The 18,561-nt window shown below is 36.6% G+C and overlaps 1 protein-coding gene across 1 annotated transcript in view; it reads right to left on the reverse strand.

Annotated features, from left to right (window-relative positions):
• atrnl1b (attractin-like 1b) overlaps positions 1–15,787 on the reverse strand; it is a 1,075,952-nt gene extending 1,060,165 nt beyond the window's left edge. Inside the window, exon 1 of the mRNA XM_039775615.1 lies at positions 14,506–15,787. Within this exon, the coding sequence (XP_039631549.1) occupies positions 14,506–14,756 (251 nt within the window). The 5' untranslated portion in view covers positions 14,757–15,787. The remainder of the gene's footprint in view (positions 1–14,505) is intronic.
• Between the last annotated feature and the right edge of the window lie 2,774 nt (positions 15,788–18,561).

Genomic DNA, 18,561 nt, shown 5'->3' on the forward strand with positions numbered 1-18,561 from the left:
TATAGTTCTTTCAATGGACAGATGTGCTGCCACCTAAGATGTAACAGTATTATCTTCCAAGACATGCATTTTCTTGCAGAAATCAAGACATAACATATAAAAAGTATCCATAGTTTACATAAGTACTGTATATCAATTTTAAAGACGACTATTCAAAAGGAAGATAAAAATGATACAGAAACACAAAATACCCATAATTTGATGGAAGTGTTACCTCTATGGCTTAATCTCATTTTTAAAGAAAGCATGTGCTGGTTATCTGGGAATAAAGATTCAAGTATCACCCCATACAACATACAGTATAAAACAAAATCCGAGTTTATTTATATTGTTGACTACAACTCACAGACACATCCTTTTTTATGTTTATCAGCTTATTCTGTAAACACAGAAGATGCCTGCAGAAAAAAGCATCTTAATTAACCCTATATACTGTACAGTCGTTCTTTCCAATTCTCATCATATCTGCCTCTTCTCTCTGCCAGCAGTAATGAAGGAGGAAAACTGTCTGGCCCAAGTCTCTGATAAGTGAAAGCAGAGAATCAAAAAAATAGCTGACGTGGTGAAAGGAAAACAGCAGCCAGAAGAGGTTTGTGGATCCAACACATGGAATCTTCCAAAACACATTGCTTCACATATTTGTGAAAATATTGCAGTTGACTTTTCTTTCTTTCTTTCTCCACTCCCTACATGAACTGGAATAAAAAATATAAAAGAAAGGAAAATAAACGTCTACAATGTGACACATAAAACTGATTTTGTAGTAACTGCAAGGCAGCATGGTGGCACTGTGGTCAGCATTGCTGCCTCCCAGCTCTGGCATTTCAAGCCCAGCCTGGGCTATGCTTTTAAGGAATTTGTGTGTCCTAAGGGGTACTCCAATTACTCTGCCACATCCCCAAAATGTGCATGTTTGGTTATCTAAAAAATCCAAACTAGCCCAATGTAAACAACTGTGGTATTGCAAGTGCACCCTATGATAGAATGGCACTTTGTCAAGGGTTGGTTCTAGTCTGCCCCATGTGCAGCTACAAAAGGCACTAACACCTGGCTAACCCGAACCAGACAGGAGGGTTAGAGAATGGATGAATTGATGGGTAGGTGAGTAAAACTGTTTGAAAACTGTGTCAGTTACAACTTCACAGGATACACACACGCAGTATCCCAATGTCATTCAGATTTTAAAAACTAAAATGTTACAGCGCAACAAGCAAAATATTGTTATAATGTTGTATATAACCACATTATTTAGACTGCAGGTTATATTAAAAGGTAATTCTTCCCAGAATGAAAACTGTGTATAAATACTTGTTTAATTGAAAAGGTGCTTTACTGTCCTGAAACATTCCTCTTTAGAAAGTGAAAAATGCCACTTAAAAAATGAGTGTTTTTGAAATATAGATGACTCTCCAGAAGTGTGTGTAAATTTAAAAGGCACTGGTGCAGACTCCCACAACTCAAGTCACTTAAAGGACCCAGTTCCACAAATATGGAATGAACAGAATTGTGTCATGGCTTTACAATAGCACTGGGCTATATCAATTGGCATAAAAAAGTCAAGTAAAATAAGATGGTTCATTTCTCCCATTGTGTTTCTCAACCTTTTTCCCTCATCACAAAAAGAAAGGCCTGCATGTTTGTTGTGATGGGAGAGGGGATGAGAATTTTATTGCCTTGGAGGTGATTTCAGCATAAGGTTTTTAAAGAATGGCACGATCAGTCTGGACTACTTCTTTTTTACCAAGTATATGTGCTAGATTTAGAAACTGTCTCCAGTACCTGAAAATAAAGAACTTACAGCTAAAATCAATGTCATAAATAAAAATCCAAACAATATTATCTAATTGCCATATGAATTAGTAAATAACAGAATAATTCAGGATATTTTCACTTGCACAAACTCCTTAACGCAGTTTTCATTACAAAACACTTTTCAATTAAGTTTTGTCAGAAAATCGATTTGTCAAGTTTGTGAGATGTATTTTTTGCTTCATTAGATGTTAATAACACTTACTGAGGAGTAATACTTAAATGGACAATAAAATGTAATTCAAATTTCTAAAAAGCCCCAAACTCCTGATGCTCTAATCTTCTAAATCTCTCCCTCTTTAACATTTGTCCTAACTTTAACAATATCTTTGTGAAATCAAATTTGTCAACTGAAGATTAATCCATTATTTCAGACCATCTGTAAAATAGCATTTGTTCTGTTGTTTTCAAGGTGCCTCACATAACAGAACAGAATGATTTAGAATAGAATATCTTATTGTCACTGCACAGATGTACAATGAAATTTTACTGTGTCCCCTAAACAGTACATACAATATAATAAAAACGGAATCTTCCAACAGATTCAACATATGCTTTGCATTTTAAACTACACAAATACATTAATATAAACCAATAAAACCAAATAAAAAATTGAATGTGAAAATATAAATAGTAAATACTGGGATAATTCCATTTTACAGTGATTGCAATGAGTCTCTGAGATGTTGCATTTTTGTCCCATCGATGCCATGAGTGATCGTGAAAAATAAGATGGTTCTTTTAACTAATTGGCATAAGTGTCTATCCCAAAATATATTGAGCTTCATTGACCTTAACGACAGTAATTACTTAACAACTGGTAACTGCATCCCATTCACTCCCTTATCATACAACAGTCTTCTGTATGTGCTTGGACTATATTATCTCATTTTAGTTGTTACAACAGTAAATGTTACTTTGGCTTCAAAAATGCAACAAATGACACAAAGTGAGCGTTCATGGATTTGTTTTCAGCAATGAAGCACATCCATTAACTGTGCTTCTCCGAGAATTTGTGTTTTGTTTAGCACATTACATGTCCATTCATTAAAGTGTTGCCTTGTGCTTCACTTATAAGCTGAGGTTACACCAATGTCTCACCAATATGCAAGTTTTGAAACACCAACTAAATAAATGTTATTTTGGTATGTACTTATGGAGCAGATCACTTTATCACCATTATAGACTAGGCACATGTACGGAAACGACCACATCATTTGAAACTTGCCTTATTATTTAAGCTGGCACTGCCTGTGCACAGTACAGTTTGTTTCAAACATACCTTTTTTCTTCACACCTTTCAAACACATGCAGGTTAAATTAATGACTCTAAATTAGCCCTATATGAGTCAAGTGTGATAGCATGCTGCTCTGTCCAAGGCTGGTTCCTACGGCATGCCCATTACAGCCAGGATTGGCACACAATACCAGCATCCTTGAACTGAATACAACAGGCAGAAAACAGATGGCTGGATGGACAATAACAGCTATGTTAATTACAAAGAATATATACATGGGAAGACTCCTTTATTCTTTGTTCATTTATTTGTACCATGATGGTGTGATTTTAATAACATTCAGCTTACTATCATTCTAACATGATTCAAATGCAAGACACAAGTTAACAATTGTGACTCATTGCTGATTAGCGACATCACACAAATCATTTTATACTTCAAGTTAACTCCATAATGAGAAAGCAGCAGGATTTTACCAATTTATTAAGACCCACACTGAAATTCAAGTCCGAAAACAAAGGTAAAATGCCTTCTCAAGAATAACACTTTCAAGATCATAAAATCTCATAATAATTCAAATTCAACACTTCAGCTCTGTCTGTGCTAGATAATACAAGGAAACAAAAAAAAAACATTTGATTCTTCAGGCTTTTTTTTCTAGAATCTCTTTGAGCAACTAGCACTCAAACAGGTAGTTTGAGAACACAGTGAGAGGTTGGCTGTTAACACAGAATTTGAGATTGTCACTGATGGATGTCAGCAACAGCAGGATAGTCTTTAGAGTTGCTATGTTGAAAACAAAACCCTAAGAAAAGAACAACCATCCTTCTTCCATTAGCTAATACTGACTGAAGGGCCATAATAAGAAATTTTCTTCTTTTTTTTATGTAAATCTAGACATGTACACATTAACTTTGATGTTTATGACTATACTCAGTCCATTCTGTTGATCTTGTAACAGACAGAGTAGTTTTCTAGCTCTCACTGACACTAGGTCAAGTGAAGCATTGCTCAGTGCATCACATATATCATTCCCCTTGACTGTTAACTGCTCTTGAAAAAGAAAAGAAAAAAAAAAAACCTGACTGTAAATAGTAATGGTTGATAAAATAGGCATGATGACTTTGAGGGACTTCCTTGGGTGAGTGGGCTGTAGTAATGTTGTGAAAATATCAATTTAACAATAAATATTAATTTTGAAACTTTGATACAGTACAATCCTTTTTCCTTAGTATCAGTTCTATCCCACTAGATGGATTTACCTGCTCGCACACTTTTGTGACAGAAACTTCAAATCCAGAGATCCACTGGAAATCCAGAGATTCCACTGGACACACGACACCCCATACTGACCAAATGTCCCACCTGCTCTCACTGATTGAGCTGCTGTTCATAATTAACAATGAAAACTGCAACCTTCAAATGGAAGTGTCCAGTGGAATTCAGTGCACCCTTTGATTTAGCACAGACACTTTAAAGTTGATTGTTAATCTATTTGTGCTTGCACACCTTTGTTTGAGCATTTCTCCTTATAATTTAACACTTGCACTGTGCATGCACAGCTGCTTCCTCTATTTTACGCTCCCAGAGTCTGCATTCTTTGTTTATATGTGCTTTATGTATTATATTCATCTTAGTGGGTTGCTCTTTTATTGAAAGCCGACAGTATAATCTATTAATAGGGTGTCGAAAAAATGTCACCTTTCACAAAGTGTTCCATTTTATCTTCAACCAGTTTGTTGCGTTTTATCATTTCAGTATTGCCCACAGAATTAAGCACCCAATTAGTCAACAGTCCTGTCTCAATATAAAAGCACAGAATTATAGGAATACACTTTTTCTGTTTACTATGTACGCAGCCTTTCCTGGAATTAAATGTTAACAATATTTTTTAAAAAATGCAATACTTTTGCACATTTTCAGCACAGAACAGCACAATGGACATGAGGATCATGAGACATGGAAAATGTAAGAATTTTTTCTTTTTTCCATTCCATGGATGTCCTTCATATTGTTTCTAAGGTGCAGCATTTGGTCCATGTTTGGGTTTATTACAACATAAACCTCTCTCATTCTGCATGAGAACATGAGATTAAAAGTCTTTCTTAGACATCATGAAAATCTACATGGGGTAACACATAAAAAACTATTTTTTGGTGGATTATTTCTTTAATTTGCGATTACACCTATCAATAACAAAAGAGGAGAAAAGTAAAGTGCACACGACATTCATAGCCAGAGTATCACAAAATCCTTTCATCTAATATAGAAGTGCCATCAATAGAACACTGGTAAAAAATAGTTTGCTGCTTTGCTTTTCTGAAGCTACAGATCTTTGGAGACTAAGTGACATATTTTTGCTCATTATTGTATTTTGTAATGTGCTTCTGTTGCATTTTGTTTTTTACTGCTTTTTTTTGCTGAAATGGCAAACAACTAGTAAATAAATAGCATGTTGCAAATATCAAAATAAACTGAAAATGAATATAAAGAATATGACTAATCGTTTACTGTATAAACATTTTTAGCAAAGGAAAAATAGTATTTTTTTTCTTATGGGGCAAAGTTAAATTCCATTTCTTTTCAATCATGGAACACCAACATAAGCTACCTATTAAACATTTACAATTTATTAAAACTGAAATTCTTTTAGATTGGTTTCAGCCAATATATTATTATTAAGAGCAGTTAAAATCTCAGTTTTGTTACAATATAAAAGCAAGTCAGAGAAGCTAAAGTTTACACTCAGTTTTAGTCAATGTTTTCTGCTATTAGTGCACCACCAACTAACACAGCAGAACAAAGGGCTCTTGAATACATTGTTCTATAAAACCAGCGATTTTCTGTATTAAAAACTGCTTGAAAGTAGTTCAGCTATCCTCCACCAATTAAACATTATAACTATGAAACATAACATATATAAAAAGAGGTTTCTGACCATGAATTGCATTTTGCAACATAAAGTTTCAAACTTAAGTAGTAACAGTTACACCTTCAACAATTTAATTTGTGTCTAGCTTTTTACCACCACTAAACAGTGTGAAAGAATTTTACAGAATTTCACACCTTCTTATTTATTGACTGTCCATCAACTTTTAACCAACGCCACCAGTCTTAGGATCTCTCTACACCACTCAATGATTTCACTGCAGGTATTCTCCCTTTTACCAACACTATAATCATTTCTTAGTAAGTGGCACACCTCAAATCACTCATGCTTGCCCATCAGCCACCCACAGCAAGCAGACTGATATGTGCCCCACCCATATATTGTGCTTCAAAGCAAATCATCCAGAGCAAATTAACCCCAATACAATTTCAGATGCAGGAACAGTGTCAATCATGTAAGTGCCTGCAACATAATCCTGTAATATAAATTAAATGATCCATGTTTTGGCTTCATGAATAACTAACAGATATACAGGGTTATTTTGCAAAAACACCTCATACTTAGCATATATTATTAAAAATACAGCTACTGTAGATCTGTTTCTATGCCATGAAATTAAACAAAAAAATAAATGTCAACGAATAATTTAGATTCAGTTAACCAACTGTTATTTTCCCACTTTTGATTTTCATCTGAAAAATTATTTTTCTGTACATAGTGCTTTGTGGACCAGTTTGGCTTTACTGCATGTATCTATGCCTTTTTACACACTTCAATGCAGTAAACTGTGTGATTCAGTCACACATTTAAAACAGTTTGATTCTTTGAAAGAAACAATTAAAGAATGGTAACTTAATTAATGAGCTTGGTGGACTGATATGAATGTAATTTTCAAAAGAAATACACATAGGTCACCAAAATAAAACTTTAGGCCATAATGCATATTAAACAATATTAAAAATCATGTTTACTGCTTTGACAAAAACAAAGGGCAATGAAAGGTTTAAAGTCAAAAAAAAGTTATACAAGAAAGTATAAACCTTCATTATCCTTATAAATAGTAGATTTCAGATAATGTATTCTAAGATCAGACTGCATCCACCATACAATATGTACAGTACATCTTGGCAGCCATTTCTAAAAAGATCTTAAGACACAACAGCATGTAGTTACTGTTCAAGCAACAACACAAGCAGTTACACCTACACAATTTTCCACAACAGGAATATAAAAACGTATTATAAAATACAGTAATCCCTCGCTATATCGCGCTTTGACTTTCGCTGTTTCGCTCTATCGCGGATTTTATATAAAAGCATAACTAAATATATAACGCAGATTTTTCGCTGCTTCGTGGGTTCTGCGGACAATGTGTCTTTTTACTTCCTGTACATGCTTCCTCAGTTGGTTTGCCCAGTTGATTTCATACAAGGGACGCTATTGGCGGATGACTGAGAAGCTAACCAATCAGAGCACGCAGTTAAGTTCCTGCTTGCTGAATGCAGTGTTAACCAGGAAGTCTCGTCTCGCTCATTCAGCATCAACGTGTTTCGCTGTGTAAAGAGTTGTGCTCTTTTGTGTTTATCTTTGTGCATAGTCAAGCCCTTCATTATGGCTTTAAAACGATCTGCAAACGGAAGATGTTAACGATTGCCGAAAAGGTAAACGTTTTGGATTTGTTGAAGGCTAGGATTCTTTTTATTTAAAAAGTAGGAAAGGAATATAAGATCTACGGCCGCAGTGTCCTTTTAACCAGGGTGCAAAACAAGTTGTAAGTGGATGTAATAAGGCAGTAGTCTGGATGGAATCTGCTTTAGGGATTTGGATTGAAGACTGCCAGAAGAAGAACAACGGCAGTGCTACACAATCGCCTGAAGTGGCTCCTTTAAGGGCTGTAACGCTCTCCTTTGTTGTGCAGTAAAATAAAACTCATTGTTATCGGACAAGTCATCTTGTCATTGTTGGTGAGTAACCATAATTAATTTTCTACTTACAGTACTTAGTACACGTACGTACGTTTAGTGTCACTGTACACACATTTACTGTATACTATTTTTGTTGCATTGTACGCATTTATTGCTGGTGGCATGTCTATCGTAATGGCTGTAACATGTGATATCGGAGACACTCAATATCTTTAAAATATTTAGGTTTTACTGTATATAAACAGTGTGTTTATATACATAATTTCAATGAATCTTACCTAATATCTAAGAGAATACAAAGGGATTATGCTGTATAACTCTGCGGGGAATATTTATAAACAGTGTGGGAGAGTTTATAAGGGCTTAAAATATATAAAAATAACCATAGAAACATATGGTTTCTACTTCGCGGATTTTCACCTATCGCGGGGGGGTCTGGAACGTAACCCCCGCGATCGAGGAGGGATTACTGTAACACAAAACACACTCCTAGGGACCTCAAAAAGCATGTTCATCTACCCTAAAATGTCAACAGCTCTTCATCTTACTCATTCCAGAAAACAAATATATTCAATTAGAAAAATTGGCAACTACAACATTTCTAAGTAACTTCAAAATCTTAAATGACTGTATTTATCTACAAATATCTGCAATATTAAAATCCGTCTCATCTTACAAAGACAACAACTCAAAGTCATACTCAATAAATAGCATAATTCTGTTATTCTCTTTTGCTTGTGCCCTTCAAATTAAATATGTTATTTCCTGAACCCTGTTACTCCAGTATAGACTTGTAAGGAGCTAAAGCAAACCCCTAGCAGTCCTGGCTGAAAAACAGGGTACACAAATCAGTCATAAATAAAGAATCTTAACAGTTGTTTGCCAATTAATATACCTGTTTTATGAACTCGATAATACCCAGAGAAAAATCTGCCCAGGCACTGGGAGAACACGTTTAGACAGTGCTCAGTTTGAAATTAAAACCAAGCTTCTAGGGGTATGAAAAACAGCAACACTAATAACGGCACTACCATATTGACTTCACATAATCAAATTAAATAACTCAATTCTTATGTAGTCCTCTTAAAGTTTGTGTTGTAGTGTATACATGCCTCATTCTATAGCAGGTTATAAATTAACTAAAAAATTCTAATTCACTTGTTTTCTTCATGATTTTGCACTGGACTGTTTTTTCCTGTAAGAATGACCATCAATTATACATTTAAAGAACCTTCCAATCACCAAAACACACACATATTTAACAGTGCAGAATAGTATCTTTTTAGGAGAATGAAAGTAAATGGAATGGCCAATGGGCTCTCTTTAGCCGCTTTTCCACTGCATAGTACGGCACGACACGGTTCAGTACAGCTCACTTTTGCGGGGCTTTCCACTGGGAACAGTACCTGGTACCTGGTCCTTTTTTTAGTACCACCTCAGCCGAGGTTCCAAGCGTGCCGAACCGTTACCAAATGTGACGTGTAAACTCTGCTGGTCACTGATTGGCCGGAGAAAATCGTCATTACTGCGTCACTGGCTATTCTTTTCTTTAAAGGTACAGACACGCGGAAGTTTCGAAAATTCTCCAGCCACTGAGTGTTTGTAAAACCGGGAACAATCACATCCCACCACTCTGAAGCACGGTTAAATGTCTAAACAGATGGTCTGTTGCGGCGACTTTTTTGCAAAATGTGGAAGATCTGTAATATACAGAATCAGCATTTTAATGTTACACTGGCAGTTAAGTTCATTTTATGCTTTGCAACAGTGATAAAAGTTAGCTAGTGATGTGCTTTTTTTAGATGCTTACCCTTGCGCGTCGTCGAGCTAAAGTGTTGTCGTTGTCTGCATGTTGTTGTAAAAGTTCCACGGTGTCACGGCAGTAGAGGCGGCAACTATAACGACACGTGAATAATCCCACCCACTCTAAAGCGGTACTAAACTGCAGTCGAAAGCAAAACCGAGCCGAAATGAGCCGAACCAAGGTGAGCTGTACTGAACCGTGCTGTGCCGTACTATGCAGTGGAAAAGCGCCTTTTGTGTCCACTTGCTAAACCTTTCCTTTAGGAGAAAGTAGAAAGTACTTATTTAGGGCAACTTTAACATGTACTAATTTCTGAAATACCATCCTTTCTGAATACAGAGAAACGCTAATAAAGAAGCGTGGTTGATAAAAGAAAAAAGGGGGATACAACACATAAATCATAGCGTACATCAATAAAGAATTGAGCAGGTATTCTTCTAACCACATGTAGGAATTTTCTCAACAACGTTGCAATGAAGAACTTACCTTTTTTGGTTGCACTATAAGAAGAAAAATAAGCAGATTCTTTAAGGAAACAATGAACTAAGTGAAATATTCAATCTCTTGCAACCTTTTACTTTGAAAATGTAACTCATCTAAAAATAAGGCATTTTTGTGAACAAACACAAATGGCAAGTACAAGATAGAAAAGCTGCCAAAGAGAATACAATAATGGATGGTTAAGACTGAGGAGTGCCATAGGCCCTCGCACCTGAAGAGGTCTGTAGTGCAGAGTGATCAGCATATTTACTACTTAGAGCATCAATCCAGCACAACACCAAAGGAGCCTAATCACTTAAGACTGACTGCCATCCTCATCACCATGGCGACTGCTCTCAATCCAGGGTCGACTAGAAAATGTTCTCTTTATGTCTGAAAGTTCATAGAAAACACCAATTTAAATCTTATTCAAAAAAATATATTTACAAATAAATTAGTAAGAGAAGGGTCTTATAATAAAGATTGACTTCTACAAGACCCAATTTATTCTGTATTTAAACAGAAGATGCTTTGGCTTATTTAGATAATAGGGAGTAGCTTTAAAAGGATATTTTATTTTGCAGACACAGCACACAGTGACATTGCAGACACAACCATGGGTCAAGAACTCTATAACAGCCAAGAACACAAGAAATTAACATAATGAAAATATTCAATATATGAGAAGCCCAACAGTACTTATAATGGTAGAGAACATGGAACCATTACATCCAATGTAAAGAGCTAATATTCTAAAGATGAGAGACATTCTAAATATTCTAAAGTACAGATGGTTAATGTTTTCAACAAAAGCAGTAAGATGTCATCTTTTTTTAAATAAATACATAACAACTGGGTGTCAAGTATTAATGATATATACTATACACTTTCATTTTATAGGAGACTATAGGGATTACATCCTGCCTGAAGAAGGGGCCTGAGTTGTCTCAAAAGCTTGCATATTGTACTGTAATCTTTTTTAGTTAGCAAATAAAAGGTGCCATTTTTTTGAACTTGTCATTATATGGGAGACTAAATAAACTTACGGGTATTAATAGAAATACATTTGCATTTCTTCAAAATAATGAAATATTAAATACTTCAGCCACAGCAAGTTCATCTTAGTTGTTCCATTCATCTTGTGATTTTGAAAAAAGAATATTTCATATGTTTACTGTGTGATTGCACATACTGTATATACAAAAAACAATTCCACCAGTAAATGTTATTGGATCTATTAGACACAGAAACATAACATGGTACCAAAAAATCCCATATCAAAGCCACCAGGAGGCACAGAAGATTGCATTGCTCTATTGTCAATAATAAAAAACAATTACAAAGGATAATGGACCGTGATGGCCAGAGAGAGATGCAACAAATTAAATAGGGGCACAGCAATTTCACTATTATGAACCAGCTTTATTATTGATCTTTATTTTACATAATGTCTATAATAATGAGCTGTCTCTCAAATGCTGAACAAAACAATTTACAATATTTATCTTCAAATCGAATTCAGTTACAGATGGAAATGCAAAACATAGCAGTACACGCAGGAAAAAAGTGAAATCAAAAGTATAAAAACAGGACACACCAGAATGAGACACCAAGAGCCACAAAACAGGAACAAAATGCTGCGGTCTTTTTATAATTATATTGTTTTATATAAACTGCATTTGTTAAAAATGTTATTACAAAATTTCTGGTTAATTCCAAAGGCAAGTTTGAATAAATACTGGAGTCAATATATATATTAAAAATTGACAGGAAAATTTTGCAGGAGAAGTCTGAGTGTGATTATTTTATATTAATGCACAGTTATTCATCGTTATTCTCAGTTTTTTGTGAAAAAATGTCATAAGAGCTTTATACATGACTCAAATGCATTTTTTAGATAAAAAAGCATTGTACTGAAAGTAGAACATGGCATTTGACCAATGCTGTTCAATATAATCTACTGTATATTTTTACTTTTTTGACAAAACAACAATGGTGACTGTAGACCTGTTGTGCTGCTTTAACCTGAGACTGACATATGTAAACAGTTACCATCCTAGAAAAGTGATAAGACATCCTGGTGAGAATTAAATTTCCAAAGTTAAAAACAGGCTCAGGGCAATAGCCGAAGGAAAGAAGAACTTAGCGAGGTGAATAGTAATTAGAATTAAACTCACCCCTTTCTGAGGTATTTTTTTTTAAATTTAATGAAATGCAAAGGATAAAATACACTTCTTACAGATACTTGTTTCTTTTTATTTACAAGAAATGTAATTATTTTACTGTGATAATGAGGCTTCATAATATATAATTTCATGACGCTAATCTCTTGAAATTTGTTCTCAGATTCTTCAGGTATAGAAGTTAGAACTTGTGAGGTAAGGGTAGTAATATTTAGTAATCATTGCAATGGAGAGTGGTGGTGTGTTGCATGTTGATTAGCAGATGCAAGTGAGAATGTCACTGTTATCTGCACCTATAACAATGAAGAGCCAATAAAACCAAGAGTTAATGCTCCAAGCAGTACATGTGAATGAGGGTACAGTAAACACTACTACAAGGCAAATTACAAAGGAATATCCAAAAAGAAAATAAAAATTACAATAATAATGTGCCACCCTCCCAGAGTAACAAATATATACATGGGATGTCGGACTCATGTCTACAGAAATAATTTCAAAAAATGTTAAGAATTGGCATTTGGAATCTCAGAGAAATGTTTACATCAGACAACGTACTTGTATCTTATTGAAGAATAATCATCTAGTTTTACCTGAATATATCTACTGCAATTGTAAACTCAGTAGACAATTTCCATATTCAGTTTAAATTTAGAAAGGAGAAAAATAAACAAGATTTCCCTAGGTCACGTTACTCATTGGGTGTTTCATTTTCTCATTACAACTGAGTTTTACTTCAGATTAAAATGAAAACATTTTCTCTTAAATTCATTTACTGCGGCTTACTGGCATATCTACTCTTAACTGTTCTTATCGGTATCAACTACAATAACCTTTCAGTCTTCTAAACCAAGTACCTCAAGGTGCAATGGAGACAGAGGATATCTCAAGTTTAAGGCATACAGTAATCTAAGAAGGACCAAAAAAACAGACCACAAGGGCACAATTAAAAATGTGTGTTCTTCATTTGTAACACCAGACACTTTGGTACTATTTGCTTTACCACTTTACCAATAGTAGGCAGCAAAAAAAAAAAAAAAACAACTTCTATTCCTAATGTCTGTTAATTTCATGTTGTACCTCAGCACCACCAATTCTGTTCTGCATAACTTCGCAGTTATCACATAGTTTTCCTTTGACAGTTGTTGGATTCCCTGGTGCCAGTATGGTTGTGCTTTGTTATTGGGCGGTAGTCCTTCCAAGACCATTTTCTGAACGGCTGTTAAAGTGTTTAAACAGAAGATGGAGGGATGGTTGAGTCCATTTGAACGGCATTATTCTCCTTTGCTTTAGGAAATGCACTTACACTATGCTCATTACGAAATGTGTAACATAAAATGATGGCTGATTGATTCGTGTACCAAAGCCTAAATCAGCAGGTGGAAAATGAAGGACTGATTGATCAATCGGAAATCGTCTGCCTTTTATCATCGATCACCGCATACTACAATATTCCAGCGGCTTTTCATCACGTGTTAAAAAGTAGCAGCACTTAGTAAACAAAGCCGTTTATGCTGTAAAGTCGGGTGCCAGCAAAACCTACTCAATGACTTCTGAGTTTTGCAAAACGATCTAATAGACTTTTTGCCAGCTGCAAAGAAAAAACACACACATCTCTATTCATTCTCCAAACGCTTCTGGTTTTCCCCGAAGTAAGAGATGCCAAAATATGCCAATAAAAGTGACCTAAAGTGCGCTTCCCTTCTAGATCGAAAAGGACCGTGTCCGGATTATCCCCACTCGTCTCGTCTCGAAGCTGAACACAGGCAGGAAGCCTGCGTTTGCTAAAACTTTTCCACCTCTTCCCTAGTCGAGGGGGAATCCTCTAAAACCGAGGAGAGTTTCAGGATATGACGATAGGGGTTTTAAGAGGGAGTTACGTTTGACGGAGACACGGATAATACTGAAACCAACATTCACAATTTTACACATCACCCCAAAAACAATTTCCTTATTCCCGGTTTACCGTTACCACATTTAAAGCAAGATGATAGCGAGAGGGTGCATCACACATTCATAAAAACGCGTAACACACGGCCTACAATGGGTGCGCACTGATTCACACACGATCCCAGCGGGGAGCTTCAGTCAGGCTTTACATTCGACTCTCCGCGTCCCCCTGCTCGGCGCTAGCACACAAACGGCGAACCTTTCAGCAAAGTAAAATGTTTGTACTTACTTAAATCTGCCCTGGCAGTGCTGGCACTGATCTCCAACCCATCCCTGGTCACAGAGACACGTCCCGTTAAAACATCTTCCAAAGTAGCAATTCTTGTCACAGGGCTTGGAATGGGAAGCTTCGGCGTAGAGCACCAGGTAGAATAAAATATAAACCATTAAATATCTGTTGATGAGCACCCATCCGGAAAGTGAGTATCCGTGGCATCTGAAAAGTAGAAGTCCTTTTTGGAGATTCTTCGGTGCATCCATTTTATTTATTTTATTGTAGGGGAGGGGGTTAACTGACACAATGAAAGGTGTCACTGTTGAATCCTTTACTCGAGGAAAAAAAGGCTCCCCAGATTAATCCTTGCGAAGAATAGTATCTAAAATATATTAGATTCCATTGTACGAGAGTACATGATGTAGTAACTCTGAGTCCACATGTTTCTCTTTTTTTGAAAAGAGACAAACAAAGGAACGCATTTCAGCGGTAAAATTCAACTTTGAAGGAACGAAGTAGATGAGAATGTAAATTTTCCAAGGGCTCAATATATAGCCCATAGATCGAGAGTCATCAAAAAGAATGTTGAGACAAAGGTACCTCCCGCTGACAAGCTTTCCTCTTCCGAAAATTTTAAAATATGTACATATAATAAACAAACAAAAAAGCCACAAGACACGCGCGCACACGCTCTACAAAAACAATTGCACAGCAAATTATTCCGACGTCATTAAAAGGGACAGAATATCATTATAAAGCTAATTTTATGCCTTTTTTCTTTCCAATCAAAAAATAATAATAAAGTACTTAAATTTAACACAATTAATAAACCCGTTCTACTAAGCTCTGTCCAGCAGCCATTTTTAAAGCGCAAATATTTTAATAAATAAATTCCGTAACAATAAACGAGAGTGCGAGTCTATGCATAGCCCGTCTCATGCCAGCCATGGCCGCTTCCCTTACCTAAATTAAGCGGCTAAAGGTTAAACGTCCCCTTTGAGCAACGCGACTGAAATTCCCAGCAACGCCAGGCTGCGCTGCTCAGTAATACGGATGTAGCGCTGCTTAGCGCGCACAAGGATGCCGCAAGGAGCGAGTCCGCTGGTCGAAATCACATTACCCTCAGCAATCACAGCTATACGTGCTGTCCATTTCTATCAAAGAAAAACAACAACAATAAAACAATCCACTTGGCATTTTCTCTGTCCACGTTTAGGAGGGGAAATGTGCCTTATATTTCGCAAAATAGTCAGACCTCTGCTCCCACCGCTCTCCTGCCTTCACCGCTGTTCTTGGATCTGGCGAACTCCAACACAAAGAACTGGGCATGCGCACACCTCAACCCGGCCTTAAAGAGACAGACTTCCTCGATATCCCGTCTCCAACCTCGCTAAATCAAGTATGCGCCTGTATGAACAGTACAAGAAGTAATAGATTAAACCGCATTTCCTATACAGGTGCTGGTCATAAAATTAGAATATCATGACAAGGTTGATTTATTTCAGTAATTCCATTCAAAAAGTGAAACTTGTATATTAGATTCATTCATTATACACTGACTGATGTATTTCAAATGTTAATTTCTTTTAATTTTGATGATTATAACTGACAACTAATGAAAGTCCCAAATTCAGTATCTCGGAAAATTAGAATATTGTGAAAAGGTTCAATATTGAAGACACTTGGTGCCACATTCTAATCAGCTAATTAACTCAAAACACCTGCAAAAGCCTTTAAATGGTCTCTCAGTCTAGTTCTGTAGGCTACACAATCATGGCGAAGACTGCTGACTTGACAGTTGTCGAAAAGACGACCATTGACTGAAATAAATCAACTTTGTCATGATATTCTAATTTTGTGACCAGCACCTGTACATGTCATATGTCATTTACTGATTAGGTGTAGTAAGGTAACGCAGTTATAAAAAGAACTTTATTAATATAGCACCTTATCATTTACATGCAACCCAAAGTGTTTTCCACAGCATAACCAACAAAAACAAACATATACCACATTTACTTGTATTATTATCGTTAATTAATACTATGATCATTTCAAATAAATGTTTGTATACTAAATACAAAATATACCAGGTATTGTTAATTAAAATTTAACCACTAAAGTGCAAAACAAACCTTCGCTCTTATCAGAAAAAGGTTTTCTGATTAAAATATTTAAACATTAAGGCTGACAATACAACAACCAGATCTAATTAATATATATAAAAATAAACGTATACAGTAGATATCTACATTTTACCTAGGCATATGTACATGGAAACCCATTGAGTAGAAACAGTTTGATGTTATTAAAGTTAATGAAAAGATACGCAGATAAAACAGTCCTTAGCAGTTTCCGTTGATTTAGGATGTAGATGAAGTTCTTGATTCCTGAATATGATTGTCTGAGCAACTGACACGAAGGAGAGGAAAACAAAAAACTCCTAAGATGAGTCTATGGAGAAAAACAAACCTCTGGAGGGCCACGGTTGGAAAACAGAAACGAGCAAATCATATAGTTAAGTTTGATGGTAATTGGTTTCTGTATCATGAAAGTCAGAATAACCTAGGCCAGCCAGTCGCCCACCTTCCACTGAACATAGTTGATACAGTTTGCACAGTCGATAATAAAGTTTCCAAGTTCTCCTCATTTCCTCCAGTACCCCAGTTGAATGCGGAATGGAGCACTCATAATAATGCATCTTCTTCCGTATCTTTCTGTCCTATGCATCTTGTTCTGTTAAATCCATCACCTGCATGTCCTCTCTCACCACATCCATAAACCTTCGCTTAGGCCTTCCTTTGTCTCCCAACCATCCAACTTGAGCTGACCCTCTAATGTACTCATTTCTAATCCTATCCATCCTCCTCACACCCAGTGCAAATCTTAGCATCTTTACACTCTGCTACCTCCAGCTCTGTCTCCTGCTTTCTGGTCAGTGCCACAGTCTCCAACCCATATAACATAGCTGGTCTCATTACTGTCCTGTAGACCTTCCCTTTCAATCTTGCTGATACCCATCTGTCACAAATTACTCCTGACACTCTTCTCCACCCATTCCACCCTGCCAGCACTCTGTTCTTCACCTCTCTTCCACAATCCCCATTACTCTGTACTGTTGATCCAAAGTATTTAAACTCATCCACCTTCGACAACTCTACTCCCTGCATCCTCACCATTCACTGACCTCCCTCTCATTTACACACATGTATTCTGTCTTGTTCCTGCTGACTTTCATTCTTCTCCTCTCTAGAGCATATCTCCACCTCTCCAGGGTCTCCACAACCTGCTCCCTACTATCGCTACAGATCACAATGTCATCAACAAACATCATAGTCCACGGGGACTCCTGTCTAATCTCGTCTGTCATCCTGTCCATCACCATTGTAAATAAGAAAGGCTCAGAGCTGATCCCTGATGTAATCCCACCTCCACGTTGAATGCATCCGTCACTCCTACCACAGACCTCACCACTGTCACACTTCCCTCGTACATATCCTGTACAACTCTTACATACTTCTTTGCCACTCCCGACATCCTCATACAATACCACAGTTCCTCATGAGGCACCCTGTCATATGCTTTCTCCAGGTCCACAAAGACACAATGCAACTCCTTCTGGCCTTCTCTAAACTTCTCCATCAACATCCTTAGAGCAAACTCTTTCTTGGCATGAAACCATACTGCTGCTCATTAATCATCACCTCACTTCTTAACCTAGCTTCCACTACTTTTTCCCATAACTTCATGCTGTGGCTCATCAATTTTATTCCCTTGTAGTTACTGCAGTCCTGCACATCCCCCTTATTCTTAAATATCTATGACTGTGTGCAGAGGGTGCAGACCTATAAATACCCGGGAGTGCAGCTAGATGACAAATTGGACTAGACTGCCAATGCTGATGCTCTATGTAAGAAAGGTCAGAGCCGACTATACTTTCTTAGAAGGTTGGCGTCCTTCAACATCTGCAATAAGATGCTGCAGATGTTCTACCAGACAGTTGTTGCAAGTGCCCTCTTCTACGCGGTGGTGTGCTGGGGAGGCAGCATAAAGATAAAAGACGCCTCACGC

This window comes from Polypterus senegalus, chromosome 1 (genome assembly GCF_016835505.1).
Source record: "Polypterus senegalus isolate Bchr_013 chromosome 1, ASM1683550v1, whole genome shotgun sequence".
In the NCBI taxonomy this organism is placed as follows: domain Eukaryota; kingdom Metazoa; phylum Chordata; class Cladistia; order Polypteriformes; family Polypteridae; genus Polypterus; species Polypterus senegalus.